The 18,302-nt window shown below is 34.5% G+C and overlaps 6 protein-coding genes across 6 annotated transcripts; 3 read left to right on the top strand and 3 right to left on the bottom strand.

The window, feature by feature from the left end:
* Window positions 1-95: 95 nt before the first annotated feature.
* Window positions 96-1,349, bottom strand: LOC136781815 (uncharacterized). The gene has a single exon (XM_066740815.1). It carries the CDS (start codon window positions 1,347-1,349, stop codon window positions 96-98), a length of 1,254 nt encoding a protein of 417 aa, XP_066596912.1.
* A 3,432-nt stretch (window positions 1,350-4,781) lies between these two features.
* Window positions 4,782-5,594, top strand: LOC136781814 (uncharacterized). Its single transcript, XM_066740814.1, has one exon. It carries the CDS (start codon window positions 4,782-4,784, stop codon window positions 5,592-5,594), a length of 813 nt encoding a protein of 270 aa, XP_066596911.1.
* A 36-nt stretch (window positions 5,595-5,630) lies between these two features.
* On the top strand, window positions 5,631-10,091 carry LOC136781813 (uncharacterized). Its single transcript, XM_066740813.1, has one exon. The coding sequence runs from the start codon at window positions 5,631-5,633 to the stop codon at window positions 10,089-10,091; it is 4,461 nt and encodes a 1,486-aa protein (XP_066596910.1).
* A 1,168-nt stretch (window positions 10,092-11,259) lies between these two features.
* On the top strand, window positions 11,260-13,103 carry LOC136781812 (uncharacterized). Its single transcript, XM_066740812.1, has 3 exons — window positions 11,260-11,331; window positions 11,403-11,568; window positions 11,764-13,103. Exons 1-3 carry the CDS (start codon window positions 11,260-11,262, stop codon window positions 13,101-13,103), a joined length of 1,578 nt encoding a protein of 525 aa, XP_066596909.1.
* Window positions 13,104-14,561: 1,458 nt separating this feature from the next.
* LOC136781811 (myosin heavy chain, clone 203-like) lies at window positions 14,562-16,666 on the bottom strand. The gene is made up of 3 exons (XM_066740810.1): window positions 16,397-16,666; window positions 15,782-16,312; window positions 14,562-15,692 (listed from the first exon to the last, which is right to left on the bottom strand). Exons 1-3 carry the CDS (start codon window positions 16,664-16,666, stop codon window positions 14,562-14,564), a joined length of 1,932 nt encoding a protein of 643 aa, XP_066596907.1.
* Window positions 16,667-16,697: 31 nt separating this feature from the next.
* LOC136781810 (uncharacterized) lies at window positions 16,698-17,855 on the bottom strand. Its single transcript, XM_066740809.1, has 2 exons — window positions 17,802-17,855; window positions 16,698-17,666 (listed from the first exon to the last, which is right to left on the bottom strand). Exons 1-2 carry the CDS (start codon window positions 17,853-17,855, stop codon window positions 16,698-16,700), a joined length of 1,023 nt encoding a protein of 340 aa, XP_066596906.1.
* Between the last annotated feature and the right edge of the window lie 447 nt (window positions 17,856-18,302).

Raw genomic sequence — 18,302 nt, 5'->3', positions numbered from 1 at the left:
TTGTTTATATTTACTATGGCGGTCGTGATCAATTGAGGTGTAAGCGGATACGCAACCGAGAAACTCTTCTCTTTCTTGAGAACTGGCTTTACTAGTCAACTGACATGAGATACGTCAATTTTTGGTTTTGAAGATTCGCTGCTTGACCCTTTATCATCCATATGTATTAATGTATTATGCTTTTTATGGCATATTGTGCATCCGGATGATAAACACGGTTTACCTCTGTGTGACCGCAGACAGTTATAGCAAACCCTTGCCCTTCTTACTGCTTCAATGCGTTTGTCTACCTTTAATGCCCTAAAACCGTCGCATCTAAATAACGGGTGATTCGGTGCATTGCATACCGTACAATTATCTGTTGTTTTTAGCGAAAAAGATTTATTGGGTGCACAATACCTCCCTTTCTTTTCAGGTACGACCGCCTTTGCCTTATCCGATTCGGCACATCGTATTTTCTCTCTACGTGAAGCGCAAACCGCGGCCTTATACAAAAACTCGTACATTTTTTCCACCGTTGGAAATTCTTCTCTCTCTAACGTTGCCTCCCATTCTTTCAACGCCCCTTTTGTAAGTTTTGTTTCTAATATGTGTACAGCCAATTCTGGCGTGAACTTAACACCTAACGCATCTAATGCTGCAATGTGCTGCTGCATGTCGTCAGCTAATTTTGAATAACCACACGTAGTGTCTTTAGTCATAGCCGGTAATTCTAATATCATGGTTAAATGCTGTGATATCAAGACTCGCTTTACTTCATAAGATTTTTCTAATAGATTCCATGCCTTATTGAAATCTGTACCCGCTATTGATAAAATATTCAACTTTTGAGATGCATCTTCGATTATTGCGGATTTCAGATAATGTAACTTGTCTGTCTCTGTTAAGTCATTTTGTGAAATGATCAAATTTTTAAATGCGTTTTTGAATGCTAACCAGTTTTCGTATTTACCGTCGAACTTGGGTAAGGCTATCTCCGGTAATTTGATACGACGACCTATGTTTACATTCTCGCGTTGATCTGCTAATAGCCCTTCGCCGCTGTAACTACCACTATCCGTATGGCTACTAACGTCTGATGCTAATAAAATACTATCTACTCTGCTAGCTAGCGCGTAATATTTATCCTGAATGTCGATAAATTCATTCTCTTGGCGTTGATCGGGTTCTAATATTGCCAATTCATTGTTATCTTCTTCAAACGAATAAAATTGTTCTTCTAATCTACTCATTCGTAACCGCAATGAAATTCGATCGATTTTGCCTTTGTCGAGAATCCTTTCTAGATTTACTATTTGTGACCTTAATGCTGATCTCTTTTGTAATAGTAATTGTACCCGTGTAGCCATTTTATGTTGATCCGAGAATACACTATATTGACTTACTTGTTATTTTAATGTGTTGATTAATTCGTCTATTGTCCTACCTCACAGGAGGCACCATATGTCTTGTTTCATCAAATAAAATTCCCTTAAGATCTTATTTGTAATTCCATTTATTTATTCTTCGGTATTGGGATGATAGATTGTTCGTACGGTGCAACCTATTCGATGGATTCGTAATGCTGAAATGAACTATTGTAGGGTGTAGCGAAAGGGTATCCCCTCCACTCTTTTCTTCGACCTCACCACGTTGTCACGTGAACAAAGATCTTATTTATTATTGGCGGACTCAATTGAGCGCGCTATTTGTGATTTCCTTTAGGTATATAATCGTGCACGATTGATATTTGATAATATGATTGGGTTTTATATATTAAAAATTATAGTGGACATGTATGTATGTATCCATATGTATGTACGTATGCATATGCCATATGCTTATGAATGAATATGCAAGACTTGTGTGATATTTGTACGAAACAATATTCGTCTTTTTTTGTTCTCTTCTTTCGTATTTTTGTACATACGGATGAGTGATAAATAAACGAAATCATTAATTTCATACATTATGTCGCGGAAACGTGTAAGATCTTCTGAATATGAATCAGATTCTTCAGATAGTGATTCAGAACGCAACGTATTGATTCCGGATCCTGACTATTCAGGTTCCGATGATTCTGGCTCCGATTTTGATTCAGATTGCGAACATGAAATACCCAATATCACTTACAATAAAGCTCGTGCAAATTATTCTGAAAGACAAGATAAACTTGAAAAAGGTCATGAATTCACTTGGATTGAGGGTGAAAAGTTACACCCTGATTCTTGTGAAGATAAAGTATTATTGTCCGAATCGCAAAAAAAGAAAATACGTAGGAGCGAACCTTTTCAATTGTTTGAAACCTTTTTTTCTATTGAAATGAAAAAATATATTATTGATGCGTGTAAAGACAATGGTTATGATCTGAAATTGAAAGATCTTGATACTTTTATTGGAATAGTTATTTTTTCTACATTCAATCCCAGAAAATCACAGAGAGATTACTGGTCATCTGATCCGTATTTATCTAATGAAGTAGTTTCTTCTGCAATGTCTCGCCAACAATTTGAAATCACAAAATCTAAATTGAAGTTTTCAAAAAACAAAGACAAAGATTCAAATGATCGAGGATGGCGCGTTCGTTCTCTACTGAAACTTTTTCAAAATAACATCATGAAATTCGGAATATGGAGAACTGCTCTATCCGTTGATGAGATGATGGCCAAATCCTATGCAAAAACTGTTTTGAAACAATTTATTCGAGGAAAACCGATAAGATTTGGTTTGAAATTTTGGGGCTTGTGTACTTCGGACGGCTATCTACTGAATTTGGATCTTTATTGCGGCAAGAATTCTCAAATTGGAGATAAGTTATCTAAATGTGCTTTAGGTTCACGAGTAGTATTATATTTATTACAACCATTTTTTCAAATAATAAGTTATAACAAAATTTCTCAATTTCATCTGTACTTTGACAACTTCTTCACGAACATGGATTTGGTATTACATTTGAAGAAATTGCGTTTGAAATGCACTGGTACTATCAGAGATAATCGAGTCAAAGAAAAAAATGTGCTTGATAAGAAAGCTCCAAGAGGGACATATGTGGTGAAGCACGACGTAAACAGTGGCATAAATTTCATTACTATCATGGATTCGAAGCCCGTCTCAATAGCTTCAACTGCAGCAGGTGTCAATCCTCTATCTATTTCAAAAAGATACAGCGCAGAGGCTAAATCTAAAATTGAAATACCTTTTCCGCAAGCTTTTCACCTATATAACAAATTCATGGGAGGTGTTGACCTGCATGACGGACATTGCAATGACATACTCCCAAGTATACGATCAAAAAAATGGACATGGGTAGTTTTTATGAGACTTATACAGGCGTCTATTACTAATTCTCTTGTAATTTTCAATGCTGCTAACGATGGAAAGAAAAAAGTTGGAATAAAAGAGTTCACTATTTCGATTGCCAAATACTACTTACAAAAAAGTAGTCGCAAAAGTAAAGCACATGGACGATGTAATAGTGACAAATTGAGGATTTGTTCGAATGGAAACTGTCCAATAAGAACAAGAATTTTCTGCAAAACATGTAATTTAAATATTTGCAATAAATGTTGGCTAAAAAAGCACACCTAAAAGTATGAATAAGTGAGAGGCAAGGGGACTCACGGAAAACAAGCACCCCGAGACGTGAGAGGCAAGGGGACTCACGGGAAAAAAGCACCCCAAAGGAGACAGAATTTTACCACGTCCACGCCGTAGTCTCTGGGTAACGCTAAGAGTAAAAGAATCTTCCTAAAATTTGCACAAAAATCGTTTTTTACCAATAGGTTTTTAGAACATAGCGGCCGAAACGAATTTTTATTTTTTCAACTTTATCAATTTTTTCTCGAAATCTATGGACTTTAGAAAAAAATTCATAAGAACAAAAATGTCTTAGAAGCACTCGGGAAACATCCTAAAATTTTTTCAGAATTTTTGGAGACATTTTTGAAAATTCCATTTCACAAGTTTCCCGGAAAATCAAAAATTGTCTCAAAAAATTCTGAAAAAATTTGAGAATGTTCCTCGAGCGATTCTAAGGCATTTTTGTTTTTATGAATTTTTTTCTAAAGACCATAGATTTCGAGAAAAAAGTTGATGAAGATTGAAAAAAAAAAATTCGTTTTTTCCTCCATTTTGTAAAGAAGCGATGGTTCAAGGTCAACAAAAAAATTCCCTGTTAAACTTCAACTCCCATGATCACCTTTGATCACGGTCGCAAGGTGATATCTTCACCGTAACACTTCGAAAAAAAATCCTAAAAATTTTTTTTTTCGAAAATTTAGGTGTTTTTTATGTTTCAATCGAGCATATCTCTTTTCCTGTGAGTTTTATCATGATTCTGGCAACGGATTCTGAAAGAGCATGCAATTTTACATCAGAATATGTGGTTCAAGAATTTTTTCAACGCCAATTACATAGGAAAAAATCACTTTGAAAACCTGCAAGAAATTTTGACATTTTGGACGTTAATGGGTTAAACGCAAAAACATTGGTCCTTCGAGCCGGATCCTGTGGTTCGGTGGGGAGAAATTGCATGGTAACTTGATTTCGTTTGATGATTACATTATTCTTTGAATAATTAACAATTATAATACTATTATTATTGTTCTTTTTATATTATTGTGTATGAACATTTTATTTGCGATATTGAAAAACGCTGCTAGGTTAAGTCAGTCGTAGGTGAGTTCGGGCAAGTCCGGGCGAGATTATACTTGTTTACATATCGACAAAAACATTGCGCGCTCGATATTCGTTGGTAGTTATTATTCTTACCGCGCTCAGCTACTAAGAAACAGATAGTAAACATGGTGGTTCCGACCAAAAGAATGATAAATCTCCAACGATCACGCGAGGCGGAAATAACTAATACTATTAATATGACTAGAGAAAGGGATCAAAGGTCTTTTAGTCGTCCAATGATACAATTACGACTAGATGATATAAAGGCAACGTGGGATGAAATTCGGCAAACAAATGCGGAAATTATTGGTCGAGATGACACGGATGCGTTGCGTTACGAAGAAGAAAATACACTTCCTCGTTTACAAAGAATATATGAGAACGCTCGGGATGAGTTAGTAGTTTTGATGAACAGTCTACCAGACGTTTCGAGCTCTGTAGCATCCTCGCAAATAACCGGTAATGAAATAGGACAGTTAGATAATAAAAGTGCAAAATTGCCGAAACTTGATTTGCCGTCATTCTCCGGCAAATATGAAGATTGGGAAAGCTTTAGCGACCTCTTTGTCTCACTAGTGCACACTCGGTCAAAACTGTCAGACGCCACTAAATTACAATATTTAAAGTCATGCCTAACCGGGAGCGCCGCAGAGTTTATTAAGGGGGTTACAATTACTGATGCAAATTATCAGGTCACATGGCAGGCCTTAAAGGCAAGATATTGCAACCCTAGGCTTATAGTCCGAAATTATTTGTTTGAATTGTCGTCTCTGCCTAGCGTTAAGAAAGAATCTGCCGAGGGACTACGGTCATTATTGGACAATGCTCAACGCATAATTAGAGGTTTAGGGAGTGTAGGTATGCCTATCACACAGTGGGACGTGTGGCTGGTACACGTAGTGTCTAACTTAATGGATTCGGAATCCCAAAAGTTATAGGAGGCTGAGATAAGTCTAAAGGATCGCGGTACAGTCATGCGTGCTATGGAATGCAACCAGGAGCCGGTCATTTTAGAACGTTTCCCAAGTTTTCAGGATTTCATCGACTTTCTAGAAAGGCGTACGCAGTCATCGGGAATGATTGGAGGGTTAGACGTAAAAGGAACAACGGGCTCTGAGCAGGATAATCGGTCAAGTGTGGCTACTGGTTCTCATCGTATGAATACGCGATCGAAAAGGGCTCTGCACGCGACTGGAGAAGACTCAGGCGGTCCTCAAGGTGATAAGAAATGTTTTTCTTGTCTAGGCACGCACACAATTTATCGATGTCAAAGATATATTAAAAAATCGGTTAAGGACCGACGGCAGGAGGTAAGGAAGAATAGATTGTGTTTCAATTGCTTGGGCAAGCACGCCTATTCTCTGTGCAATAGTGAGCGTCGTTGTGCTGTGTATAATAGCAAACACCATACCTTGCTTCACCAGGGACCAAATAATTCGGAAGTTAAAGTGAAGGACCCAGTTTCCACTCACGCACAGGAACCTTCAGGTTCTTCTAATCCAGTCAAAACATTAACCGTCAGCATCGAAAATAGAACTGGAACAATAATTTTAGCCACCGCAATAGTCGCGATGAGTAATTCTCGAGGACTGACATGTAAATTTCGCGCTTTGCTAGATCAGGGCGCGGAATGTTCGTTTGTGTCGGAAAAGGTTGTGCAGACTTTGCAATTGAAGAAGCGAAAGACCCAAGTTCCTCTATCAGGTGTAGGTGATTCACGTGGAGTAGTTGCTAAGGCTAGTGTTTCTTTCAAATTAGGTTCGATTCATTTCCCCTACAATATCTTTGTGGTAGATGCATTAGTGTTACCTCAACTTACTGCGCAGTTACCGACTAGGCAAGCAGCGTTGCAAGATTTTCAGTTATCAATTGTTCAACCGTTAGCCGACCCTTACTTTTACAGACCAGGAACAGTAGACATCATTTTGGGTGCGGATGTTTACGGGCAATTATTGAGAGATGGTTTGCATAGGCTCTCCTCTTCGGGGTTGGTAGCTCAGAATACAAGCCTTGGATGGATTATCTCGGGAAGATCAGAAGTTCAAGGGTCAAGGCGGGCGGTAGATGATTGGCTAGGCACTCAACAAGCAAAAACGCATCATTGTACGATGGATGAAGATTTGTCTGAGAGTTTGCAAAGGTTTTGGGAATTAGAAGAGGTGAGAGGGGAAAAATCTCTGTTATCACCGAGCGAAGTAGAATGTGAGAATCTGTTTACTAATACCTCTTATCGCATGACCGATGGCCGATTCGTGGTAAGGTTACCCGTTAAAACTACATTACCCCTAGCCATGACTGAGACGCGAAACATAGCCATGAAATCGTTAAATCAGTTACACCGTCGATTTGTTCGAGATCAGAAACTAGCCGATTCATATAAAGAATTTATGAAATTTTACGAAGAATTGGGCCATATGGAAAGGGTTCTGGACGTTGACACCAGAAATAGTCATGCGTGGTATATTCCGCATCATGCTGTCGTGCAAAAGAGCCCTTGGAAATTGAGGGTGGTCTTCGACGCTTCGCGAAAACTGGCGGATGGAAGTTGTCTCAATAGATATCTTCATACTGGCCCAGCATTACAAACGGAATTGTCGTTAATTCTAACCAAGTGGCGCAAATATAGATATGCATTCACTGGGGATATAATTAAAATGTTCAGGCAAATTTTAATTGATCCAGCAGACAGAGATTATCAAAGAATATTATGGGCTCCTTGTCCTGACGAGAGGGTTGTCGAATATCGTTTAAACACAGTCACGTATGGCATGAATTGTGCTCCCTATTTAGCCATCAGGGTACTTATGCAATTAGCCCGTTCAGATCATGATTTTCCATTAGGTGCAAGATGTCTTTGTTACAATTCTTACGTGGATGATGTGTTTGCCGGTTCCGATGATTTGAGCAGAGCATTAAAAAAGAGGGATGAATTAGTATCCTTATTGCATTCAGCTGGTATGGAATTGGATAAGTGGGCAGCCAATAATACATCGTTATTACCAGTATCGAGTAGCAGTTCATTGGGAGAGGTCAGGCAGATAGATCAGGAACCCTCGATCAAGACTTTGGGCCTTGTGTGGTCACCGTCAAAGGACACTTTGGGTTTTAAGTTTGATAATCTTACTGCTTCTTCCCAAGCTTGCACCAAAAGGCTGGTTTTATCCAATATCGCTAAACTATTTGACCCGCTTGGACTGTTGGCACCAGTCATAATAGTGGCAAAGATTTTGTTACAGGACATTTGGTTGAGCAAATGCGATTGGGATTCTCCGTTACCAGTTGAATTAAACGATCGATGGGTTAGTTATTCTAATTCTTTATCCGAGGTGTCGTCTATTAAAGTAGATAGATCATTGAAATATTCTCCGAAGGCCCGATGTGAGTTACACGGGTTTTCTGACGCCTCCGTTAGAGCCTATGCTGCTGTCGTCTATCTGAGGGTACAATTAGAAGACAGTAGTCCCTTCGTTACTCTCCTTATGGCAAAGAGTAAAGTTAGCCCCGTAAAGGCGGTGAGCATCCCTAAGTTAGAACTATTAGGTGCGACCCTTTTGACGAATTTGGTCTCTTATCTGCAGCGTTTTGAATTTTTAAAGGTTTTGCCCGTGTTTATGTGGTCAGATAGCCAAATTGTGCTGTCATGGTTGAAAAGGCATCCAGCCACATGGAAGACTTTTGTAGCAAACCGCGTGTCGCATATTCAGACTGAATTGCCAGCCGCTACTTGGAGTTTTGTGCCTGGTTCAGAGAATCCTGCTGATTTGGCTACCAGGGGGGTTTTACCAGGAGAATTAAAAACCTCAGCCGTTTGGTGGTTGGGTCCGCAGTGGTTATCATCCAATAAGGAAGGATGGCCTGATCAACCTCAGGGCAAACGAGTTTTGGTAACGCAAAGTATAGAAAGGAAGGTCGATTGCTTGCTTAATCGTTTTTCGGAGTTGAGCAGATTAATTCGAGTAGTTGCATACTGTTTGCGCCCATTAAAGAAGTTGCGATTGCATAAACAAGGCTTTGCCTTACCTATGGAATTCTTATCAGCTGCAGAGCTCGCGGATGCTAGACTGGTCGTAATACGATTATCACAGGAAGATCATTTCGGACTCGAATTAGAGTTATTACGTGATAACCATCCGTTGCCTAAATTGTCTCCATTGTTGAAATTAAACCCATTCTGGGATGAGAAGGATAGAGTCATGCGCGTAGGTGGTCGATTGATACACTCGTCGCTAAGTCGAGAAACGAAACATCCACCTATTCTACATAAGCAGTCCCCTTTAAGTATGTTATATGTTCGACACGCTCATCGAATGGCGCTGCACGGAAGACCCACTTTAACCTTAAGTATGGTGTATAAAAATGTATGGATCCTAGGCGCATTGGGGTTAGTTAAGCGTGAATTGCGAATTTGCTTAAAATGTCAGCGAATAAGACCGAAGTTATCCTCCCAATTAATGGGTAACCTACCCAGCTGTAGAGTTACTCCGTCACGGCCATTTTCGACCTGCGGATTGGACTATGCCGGTCCTTTTCAAGTACGAGTTAGTCGAGGAAGAGGAGTGCGAAGTTCCAAAGGTTACGTTGCGCTGTTCATTTGCTTCGCCACCAAAGCTATCCATTTGGAATTAGTGGGAGACCTCACCACAGCATCATTTTTGGCAGCCCTTCGCCGATTTACTGGACGACGTGGACAATGTACAAGGATCTATAGTGATAATGGCACTACATTTCAAGGAGCAGCCAGGGAACTGAAGGAGATGTTTAATTCTGCATCTCGGTTCTACAAGGAAGTGGCGGTTGTCTTAGAAAATGATATGACGTCCTGGAGTTTTATTCCGCCTAACACCCCTCATTGCGGCGGACTCTGGGAAGCTGGGGTCAAGTCTACGAAGCATCATCTAAAGAGGATTATGGGTGATCAAGTTCTGTCATATGAAGAATTCACCACGCTCCTGATTGAAATTGAAGCTTGTCTAAACTCCAGGCCTTTGTGCCCTCTAACAGGAGACTCGGATGATTTACACGCTTTGACTCCTGCACATTTTTTAATCGGGCAAGAGTCAGGAGTACTTCCTGAAGCCGACGTACCAGCAGTTGCAGAAAACCGATTAAGTCGTTTTCAATTAATCCATCGTATGAGGAACTCCTTTTGGAAAAGATGGTCGGAGGAGTATCTCCACCATCTCCAGTCTAGAAGCAAATGGCGTTCTCGTGAGGTCAATTTTGGTGTAGGCCAACTAGTCACTCTGCGCGATGATCGCTACCCGCCTGCTAAATGGCCTCTAGGACGAGTGATCGAATTGCATCCCGCCGCAGACGGGACAGTGAGGGTAGTCACTATCAAGACGGCGACATCCAATTTTCGAAGACACATATCTCGTTTATGCCCCTTGTATACCGATGGAGATAATTCTAAGAAGATATCGAATCAAGACTAAATTTAACGACTGTCATCAGTTCGTCATGCTGATGAAGGCGGGCGGAAATGTTTGCGTATTATTACTATTTAGGCGTACATTTGAAGTTCAGATCAAGCCCGCGTTCACGGCCTATAGTTTGTACGATACATGTATATTACTCGAAAGTAGGGCCCAGGGACAGGAATTACTCCGCGGGAGGACAAAGAGCGCCGGGCGACCTGATCAGCATTCATTCGCCAAATCGAGACCGAGTAGTACGATAGTCCTGGGACGTTTTGGGTGATTCTCCTCACTGACCGGAGGACGGTACTATTTTCGAAGGTTTTACTGGTATAGCAGGAGGACTGTCGGATTGATGGTCTGTGTGAGAGTTCGTGGGCGAATTGTCCGGGAGTGCGTAGCGCTGGCCAGCGATTTATGGATCATAGATAATATTCTATACTGCGTAAGTCTTGTAATCTTAATATTATCCATCGAGAGCTTTTTCCCCTTCCATAAGACGAGGGTTTTTTTATGCCGGATAATTTATGTGAGATCCAAATAAATTAGTGTGCATGTACGGATCAAATCAAGTGTTACTTTCTTTACCCACCTTCCCACAGGATCAAACAGTATCAGCAGAGTATCATACAACCAACCACGATTAATTAAACGCAAAAACACCATTAAAGATATTCCTAAATTTGAAAAATTAAATAAAATTTCAATATATGTATTTGTAACTGAGAAGAAAAAAATTTTACCTACACATCTTACGAAAGAAGAGCAAATTAAACATTTTAATTTGTTATATATTTCAAATGATTATAATTATCATTATTGTTTAATTAAAAATTTATCATATTTACTATCTAACCAATGTAGTAGAGATAAGCATACAAAATATTTTTGTAATCGTTGTATGCATTATTTTAGTAGTAATGATAAATTAATACAACATCGTGTTGATTGTAATCTGGTAAATGATTGTGCAGTAGTACTTCCTGCTAAAAATAATAATATTTTACAATTTAAAAATTATTATAAAAAATTGCAAGTACCGTTTGTTATATATGCAGATTTCGAATGTCTACTTGAAAAAATAGATTCATTATCTGTTCCTGCTAAAGCATTTCAACAACATAAACCGTATAGCATTGGATATTATGTTTCGTGTAATTATAATAATAATTTATCACGATTTAAAATGCAACGTAGTATTGATTGTGCAAAATGGTTTACCAACGAACTTCAAAAAATTGCTGTTGAAATATCAGAAGTAAGTACACAAATAAACAAAATTTTTATTTATTATTATTATTTATATTGATATATATATATTTTTTTTAGATAATAAATGATATTAAACCAATGGAAATGTCAAAACAAGATATTCAAAAATTTGTAAAGGCAAGTTTTTGTTATATTTGTGAAAAACCATTTAGTGTAAATGATGTAAAGGTTCGAGATCATGATCATATCACAGGATTATTTAGAGGTGCTGCTCATAATTCATGTAATATAAACTATAAATTAAAACTAAATATTCCAGTCATATTTCATAATTTAAGTAATTATGATGCTCATTTTTTAATTCGCGACATTACAAATAGTTTTGAAGGCGATGTAAAAGTAATACCGTTAAATATGGAAAAATATATGACTATAATTAAATTTATAAAAAATAGTAATATTAAATTTATATTTTTAGATTCATTTCGTTTTTTGAATTCTAGTCTGGAAAAATTAGCCAATTACGTAGATCAGAAAAATTTTACGTGTTTGAAATCAGAATTTCAAGATATTAGTTTGAATGCTTTTAATTTATTAACACGTAAAGGTGTGTTTCCATATGATTATGTTAAAGATTTAAATGTTTTAAATGAATCAAAACTTCCATCTCGTGAATTATTTTACAATCATTTAAATGAATGTGAAATTTCAGAGAATGATTATACACATGCTCTTAAAGTATGGAATACTTTTAATATTCAAAATATCGGTGAATATTCTGATTTGTATCTAAAAACAGATGTTCTGTTGTTGGCAGATATTTTTGAAAATTTTAGAAAATCATGTATAAATAATTATAGACTTGATCCAGTTCATTATTTTAGTTTACCAAGTTATACATGGGATGTAATGTTATTTTATACTGATATTAAGTTGGAATTAGTAACTGATATAGATATGTTAACATTTATTGAACGAGGTATAAGATGTGGTCTCAGTCAATGTTCTAATAGGTATGCCAAGGCAAACAATAAATTTTTATCAAATTATAATTCAAGTGAATCATCTCGTTATTTAATGTATTTTGATGTAAACAATTTATATGGTTGGGCAATGTCTCAGGCTTTATCTTTTGGACAATTTGAAAGGGTTGAGAATTGTGAAAATTTCAATGTAAATGACTATGCTGATGATTCAGATACAGGATACATCATAGAAGTTGATCTTTTTTATCCTGAAAAAATTCACGATTTACAAAGAGATTTACCCATGTGTCCGGAAAATAAAAAACCACCAAAATCAAAAATTTCAAAACTATTAGCAACATTAAACAATAAGTATCGTTATGTAATGCATTATAGAAATTTGAAACAAGCTTTAAATCATGGTGTGGTTTTGGAAAAAATACATAGAATTTTAAAATTTAAACAATCATTTTGGTTGAAGAGTTATATTGATTTGAATACTAAATTACGAACTGAAAGTAATAGTGATTTTGAGAAAAATTTATACAAATTAATGAATAATGCTGTTTTTGGTAAAACTATAGAAAATGTACGTAAGAGATGTAATGTTCATATAAAAAATAATTGGGGAGGTAGATACGGTGTAAGATCATTAGTATCAAAACCAAATTTTTATCGAATTTCAATTTTTGACGAAGATTTAGTTGCAATACAAATGAAAAAATTAAATATTATTATTGATAAACCAATATTTATTGGAATGTGCGTTTTAGATTTATCTAAAGTATGTTTATATAGCTTTCACTATGATATAATTCTACCAAAATTCAAATTAGACGTAAAACTTTTGTAAAATGATACCGATAGTTTAATTTATGAGTTTAAGTGTGAAAATATTTACGATTTCATTCGAGAAAAAATAGATTATTTTGATACAAGTGATTATCCTATTAATAATAAATATAATATACCTTTGGTTAATAAAAAAGTAATTGGTTTAATGAAGGATGAATGTAACGGTAATTTAATGTCAGAATTTGTGGGACTTCGATCAAAAATGTATGCATATCGAATCAACGGTGTTAATAAGAATAAAAAATGTATTAAAGGTATTAAAAGCTATGTTGTAAAAAATATAGAATTTGATGATTATATAGATTCTTTAAAAAATTTCAATACATTAATATGTAAGCAAAATATAATAAGATCAAATTTACATAATGTCTTTACAATTTGTGAGGAGAAAATAGCGCTAAGTCCATACGATGATAAAAGATATTTAATAGCAAATTCAACTGATACATTACCATGGGGTCATAAAAATGTAATACAAGTAAATTATGAGAATTAATAAAACTTTTTATTTAAAAAAGACATTTTGATTACAATAATAATTACAATACGTTATTTTTATTAATCCACGAATTATGTTTTGAATTTAATCCTAACCATTTTACAAAAACTTTATTTCCTTTTTTCCGTAATACTTTTTCTACTAAGTATACATCAGGATTTGCAACACTATGTAGTTCATACTCGTAAAATCCACCTGCTGTTGATTGACCAGTAGAATCCTTTAATAAATATGTTATTGGATTTGTTCTTTGAACTTTTTCTATTCTAAATACTTCTGTTGTCCAATTCGGTGTATAACCCTTATTAAATAAATGTTTATATTTACTTATACGAACAGCATCGCCAACTTTATACTTTGCCTGTGCAGCTATTTTTATGAAATTATACACATTTTTCAATAAATCTTTTTCTCGTTCAATTGTTACACTTTGTGGAGACATACCAATAGTTCTATGCTTACGATTGTTGTAATCTTTAACTAGATTTGACAGTATGTTCAGCCATTGATAATTTCCATTAAGCGTAAACATTTTCCACATACTGCTCTTCAATGTTCTATTGAAACGTTCAACTACTGATGCTTTAAGTATACTATACGTTGAATAATGATTAATTCCATGATGTTTCATTAGTTGTTGAAAATTTGTATTGTAAAATTCTGTTCCATCGTCAGTTTGCAAATTTTTTGGTTTTCTCTCTTCTAAAACTTTGGAAAATGCATGAGTAACATTTTTCCCACTTTTAGTTTTAATTGGTATAGCCCAAGCATATTTTGAAAATACATCGATAATTGTCAATATATATTGATGATTTTTATTAATTTTTGAATACAATCGCATATCCACTAAATCAGCTTGCCACAAATCGTCATATCCACGAACAATAACTCGTCTTCTAATAAAATTTTTTCGTGCTGGAGCATGTAATTCATCAACAAGTTGTTTTTTTTCTTTACTCATTTCTGTTTTCCCTTATCCAACAGTTCGTGTAATTTTTTCAATAATTCTTCAAAATTACCAGGTTCATTCTCTGGAGTAACTGAAGGTACTGTAGGAATTGGTGGGAAGTTAGGTTTTATAGTAAGGTTTTTTTGGTCTTTCATTCGTTTAATTTCCTCGGCTAATATATTTATCATACTTACACCAAAATCCATTTGTTTCTTAATTTCACCTTTGATATCATCATTTAGAGCTTTAACGTCAGTTTTTAATTTATTAATATCTTTCAAACTTTTATTTGTATCCTTATTAAAAGTATCATGTAATAAGTCTATTTTTTTTATTTCATTATTAACATAATCGTTTATAGTTTTCATTTTATTTTCCAAATTTTCAAAATTATTTTTTTTCTGTTCAAAATATTTGTTAAATTCATTAATTTGATTGCTTAAATCCACTTTTTTAATTTCATCCTTAACATTTTGACTCAAATATTTAACATTATTCTCAAATTTTTCAATTTCACTCTTCTTTCTGTCAAAGTCTTCCTCGAATTTTTTCATTCTATCATTCAAATTCAACTTCTTAATTTCAGTCTTCACACTCTCGCTCAACGATTTCACACTACTTTCCAACTTCTCAATTTCATTTTTCTTCCTACCAATATCTTCCTCGAATTTTTTCCTCTTATCATCCCAATTCATATTTTTAATATCACCTTGAAGCTTTTCGCTCAATAATTTCACACTTTTCTCCAACTTTTCAATTTCACTCTTCTTCTTGCTAAAATCTTCCTCAAATTTGTTCCTCTTATCGTCTAAATTCAAATTTTTAATGTCACCTTGAAGCTTTTCGCTCAATGACTTTACACTATTTTCCAATTTTTCAATTTCATTTTTCTTCCCGTTAAAGTCTTCTTCGAATTTCTTCCTTTTATCGTCCAAATTCAAATTTTTAATTTCACTCTTCACACTCTCACTTAACAATTTTACATTATTCTCCAATTTTTCAATTTTGCTTCTCTTCTTACCAAAGTCTTCCTCAAACCTCTTTATTCTATCATCCAAATTCAATTTTTTAATTTCACTCTTGACACTGTCACTCAAAGATTTCACACCAATCTCCAACTTTTCAATTTCACTCTTCTCCTGTTAAAATCCTCCTCAAATTTCTTCCTTTTATCGTTCAAGTTTAAATTTTTAATGTCACTCTTAACACTCTCGCTCAGTGATTTTACATTACTTTCCAATTTTTCAATTTCGCTCTTCCTATTGTTAAAATCTTCCTCGAATCTTTTTCCTCTATACTCTAAATTTAGGTATTTAATTTCATCTTGAAGCTTCTCGCTCAACGATTTTACACTACTCTTCAATTTTTCAATTTCACTCTTTTTCCTATTAAAATCCTCCTCAAACTTCTTCACTCTATCATCCAAATTTAATTTCTTAATTTCACTCTTGATATTATCGCCTAACGTTTTCACATTAATTTCCAACCTTTCAATTTCACTTTTCTTCCTGTCGAAATCCTCCTCGAATTTTTTCTTCTTCTTCTCATCCAAATTTAATTTCTTAATTTCATTTTTAACACTATCACTCAACAATTTCACATTACTCTCAATCTTTTCAATTTCACTCTTCTTCCTGTAAAAGTCTTCCTCAAATTGTTTTGCTTTATTTTTCAAATCAAGTTCTTCTATTTCATTTTTTACCTTATCATTCTGTAATTGTACATTAGTAGTTATTTTATTAAAATCATCTAATTTTTTCTGCAAATTTTCATTGAAATCCTTTATTTTTGTATCCAAATCAATTTTTTGAATATTATTTGAAATTTCCTTCTGTAAAAATACTTTATCAATTTTTGTTGAATCTTCATTATTTTCTTTTTTTTTAACTTCTGTATCAACATATGATTTTGTCACTGCATCTGTATGGTTTAATGGTTCACCTAAATTTATAATTCGTCTTTTGTGTGCATCATATTCACCTCCATTAATGTTTAAAGATTCATTTTGATTTACTGTTCCTACAATAGGATTATCTATTCTAGGTCTTTTTCTTGACACTGAACGATAACGGTATCGTTCATTTAGAGATTTACCAAACACATCGATGGTCATCGTGATACTGATTGAAAATATGAAAATTATTTTAATTTATTATAAATCCAGCCTCTTTAAGCTCCTCAATAATAGATATTATTTCATTTTGATGTGAATTGTTTCCTGCAGTTTGTGATGCAAAGAGTAATCGTAGTCGATCAACAAGTTCATTAGGATCATCCCAATGAACATAATCAATGTTATTGTTTCTATTGAGCAGCATACTGGGAGAAGTAACCCATAAACCTTGACCTTTTATTTTAGAAAAGAGTGGTTTTATAATAAACATATATTTATCTCCTCTACTACTTTTAATGTGTTCACCGGGTATATGACCTCGTGTATGTGCACTTGTATACTGTAATATATCTTTATATTGTTTTAAATCTTCATCGTTATAGAGTGTCTCATTAGGTTTTTTTATTAACAAAAGTTCAAATAATCCTTTAGTACCTTGATACTTTTTTTCACCTACTGTTATAACATCATTGGAATCAATATGAAAGATTTTATTTCCCAAATATAATTTATTATCACGAGGATCGGTGTATATACCAAAAACATCATCAATTGTTTCATGTTGTCCTAGAAGCAGTTCTCTTGCATAAGCTGATTGTATTGTAGCATATTGTTTTGAAACAGGTAATTCATCCATTGATATATATTCCATGGGCAATGATGTTTCTTCTTCAATCGTTTGATTGTTAAAATTTTCATTTAAATTAATTATATTATCATTTGTAGGAGATGTATCATGTAAATTTCGATTTAATTCAATTGCGTTATTTGCTGAAGTATGACGATTTGTATTTATTTCTTCTGAATTAAAATTAATTTCACGTATTTTTTTCAACGAAACTTCCTTTATTGGAGTAGATGACTCTGGATGAATCCTCTTCAACGGACCTTCTTTTATTGGAGTAGATGTTTCCGAATGGATTCTCTTTAATAAACGTATTTTTTTTCTCGGTTCCATTTTCATTAATATTTTATCTTCATCTGTTGTATTAACTATTTTCTGTAGTGGTTGAATAATAGGTTCTAAACTTTTAATAACTTACATCCTATCTTCTTGTTGACCCATCTTCAGTGCTCGATGTTTTTTTCGTATTGATTTACTAGCATTAACAATTGCTTTATTCACTTTCTCTACCTGTTTTAAACTTCTCATATTTTCACTACCACTTTTGTTGGTTTGTTTTTCCATGATGTGTTGTCTTTGCCACATACAATATAACTAACTTCTATTAACTACATCATGTACGTTTTAATATTTTTGTCATGTGACACTCTCTATTCTCTCTCTCTCTCTCTCTCCATTTTTATTTGATAATTATAAATTCATCAAAACCTTTACGATATCTTCCACTATTGAATTGACTATCCTTGTCAATTACCAAAAATCCACATTTTGGTTTCCAACTTATTGAGCATAAATCACAAAAATTTTCAAACGACATATCATTATTTACATGTTCATTATAAATATGACGTAAATTTGTATTATCCTGATTGAATATTAGTATAAAATTTGCATTGTCACGAATTAAATGTTTAGGAATTTTAGCATAAGTCTGACAAAGATAAAAACAATCAATTTGAGAATGTCTACCCATCGAAAAATATTCCCGAATTATTGATTGGTTATCACAGG

This window comes from Prorops nasuta, unplaced genomic scaffold (assembly GCF_024137725.1).
Source record: "Prorops nasuta isolate Cenicafe-Biocafe unplaced genomic scaffold, Cenicafe_Pnas_1.2 PNAS00024, whole genome shotgun sequence".
Taxonomy (NCBI): domain Eukaryota; kingdom Metazoa; phylum Arthropoda; class Insecta; order Hymenoptera; family Bethylidae; genus Prorops; species Prorops nasuta.
This window is presented reverse-complemented; position numbering and strand designations above follow the sequence as displayed.

Excerpts from the sequence above, each read along its gene's own strand:
- LOC136781812 (XM_066740812.1), top strand. The coding sequence starts at position 11,260 with ATGCAACGTAGTATTGATTGTGCAAAATGGTTTACCAACGAACTTCAA. Across the intron at positions 11,332-11,402 it reads TTGCTGTTGAAATATCAGAA|ATAATAAATGATATTAAACC; the intron begins GTAAGTACACAA and ends TATTTTTTTTAG. Across the intron at positions 11,569-11,763 it reads AGGTGCTGCTCATAATTCAT|ATTCATTTCGTTTTTTGAAT; the intron begins GTAATATAAACT and ends TTATATTTTTAG.
- LOC136781814 (XM_066740814.1), top strand. The coding sequence starts at position 4,782 with ATGGTGGTTCCGACCAAAAGAATGATAAATCTCCAACGATCACGCGAG.
- LOC136781811 (XM_066740810.1), bottom strand. The coding sequence starts at position 16,666 with ATGACCATCGATGTGTTTGGTAAATCTCTAAATGAACGATACCGTTAT. Across the intron at positions 16,313-16,396 it reads ATTCAACAAAAATTGATAAA|AAAAAATTAGATGATTTTAA; the intron begins GTATTTTTACAG and ends GAAAATTTGCAG. Across the intron at positions 15,693-15,781 it reads TTGAAAAATTGGAAAGTAAT|GAGAAGAGTGAAATTGAAAA; the intron begins GTAAAATCACTG and ends GGATTTTAACAG.
- LOC136781810 (XM_066740809.1), bottom strand. The coding sequence starts at position 17,855 with ATGGAAAAACAAACCAACAAAAGTGGTAGTGAAAATATGAGAAGTTTA. Across the intron at positions 17,667-17,801 it reads ATATGAGAAGTTTAAAACAG|AAAATAGTTAATACAACAGA; the intron begins GTAGAGAAAGTG and ends CAACCACTACAG.
- LOC136781815 (XM_066740815.1), bottom strand. The coding sequence starts at position 1,349 with ATGGCTACACGGGTACAATTACTATTACAAAAGAGATCAGCATTAAGG.
- LOC136781813 (XM_066740813.1), top strand. The coding sequence starts at position 5,631 with ATGCGTGCTATGGAATGCAACCAGGAGCCGGTCATTTTAGAACGTTTC.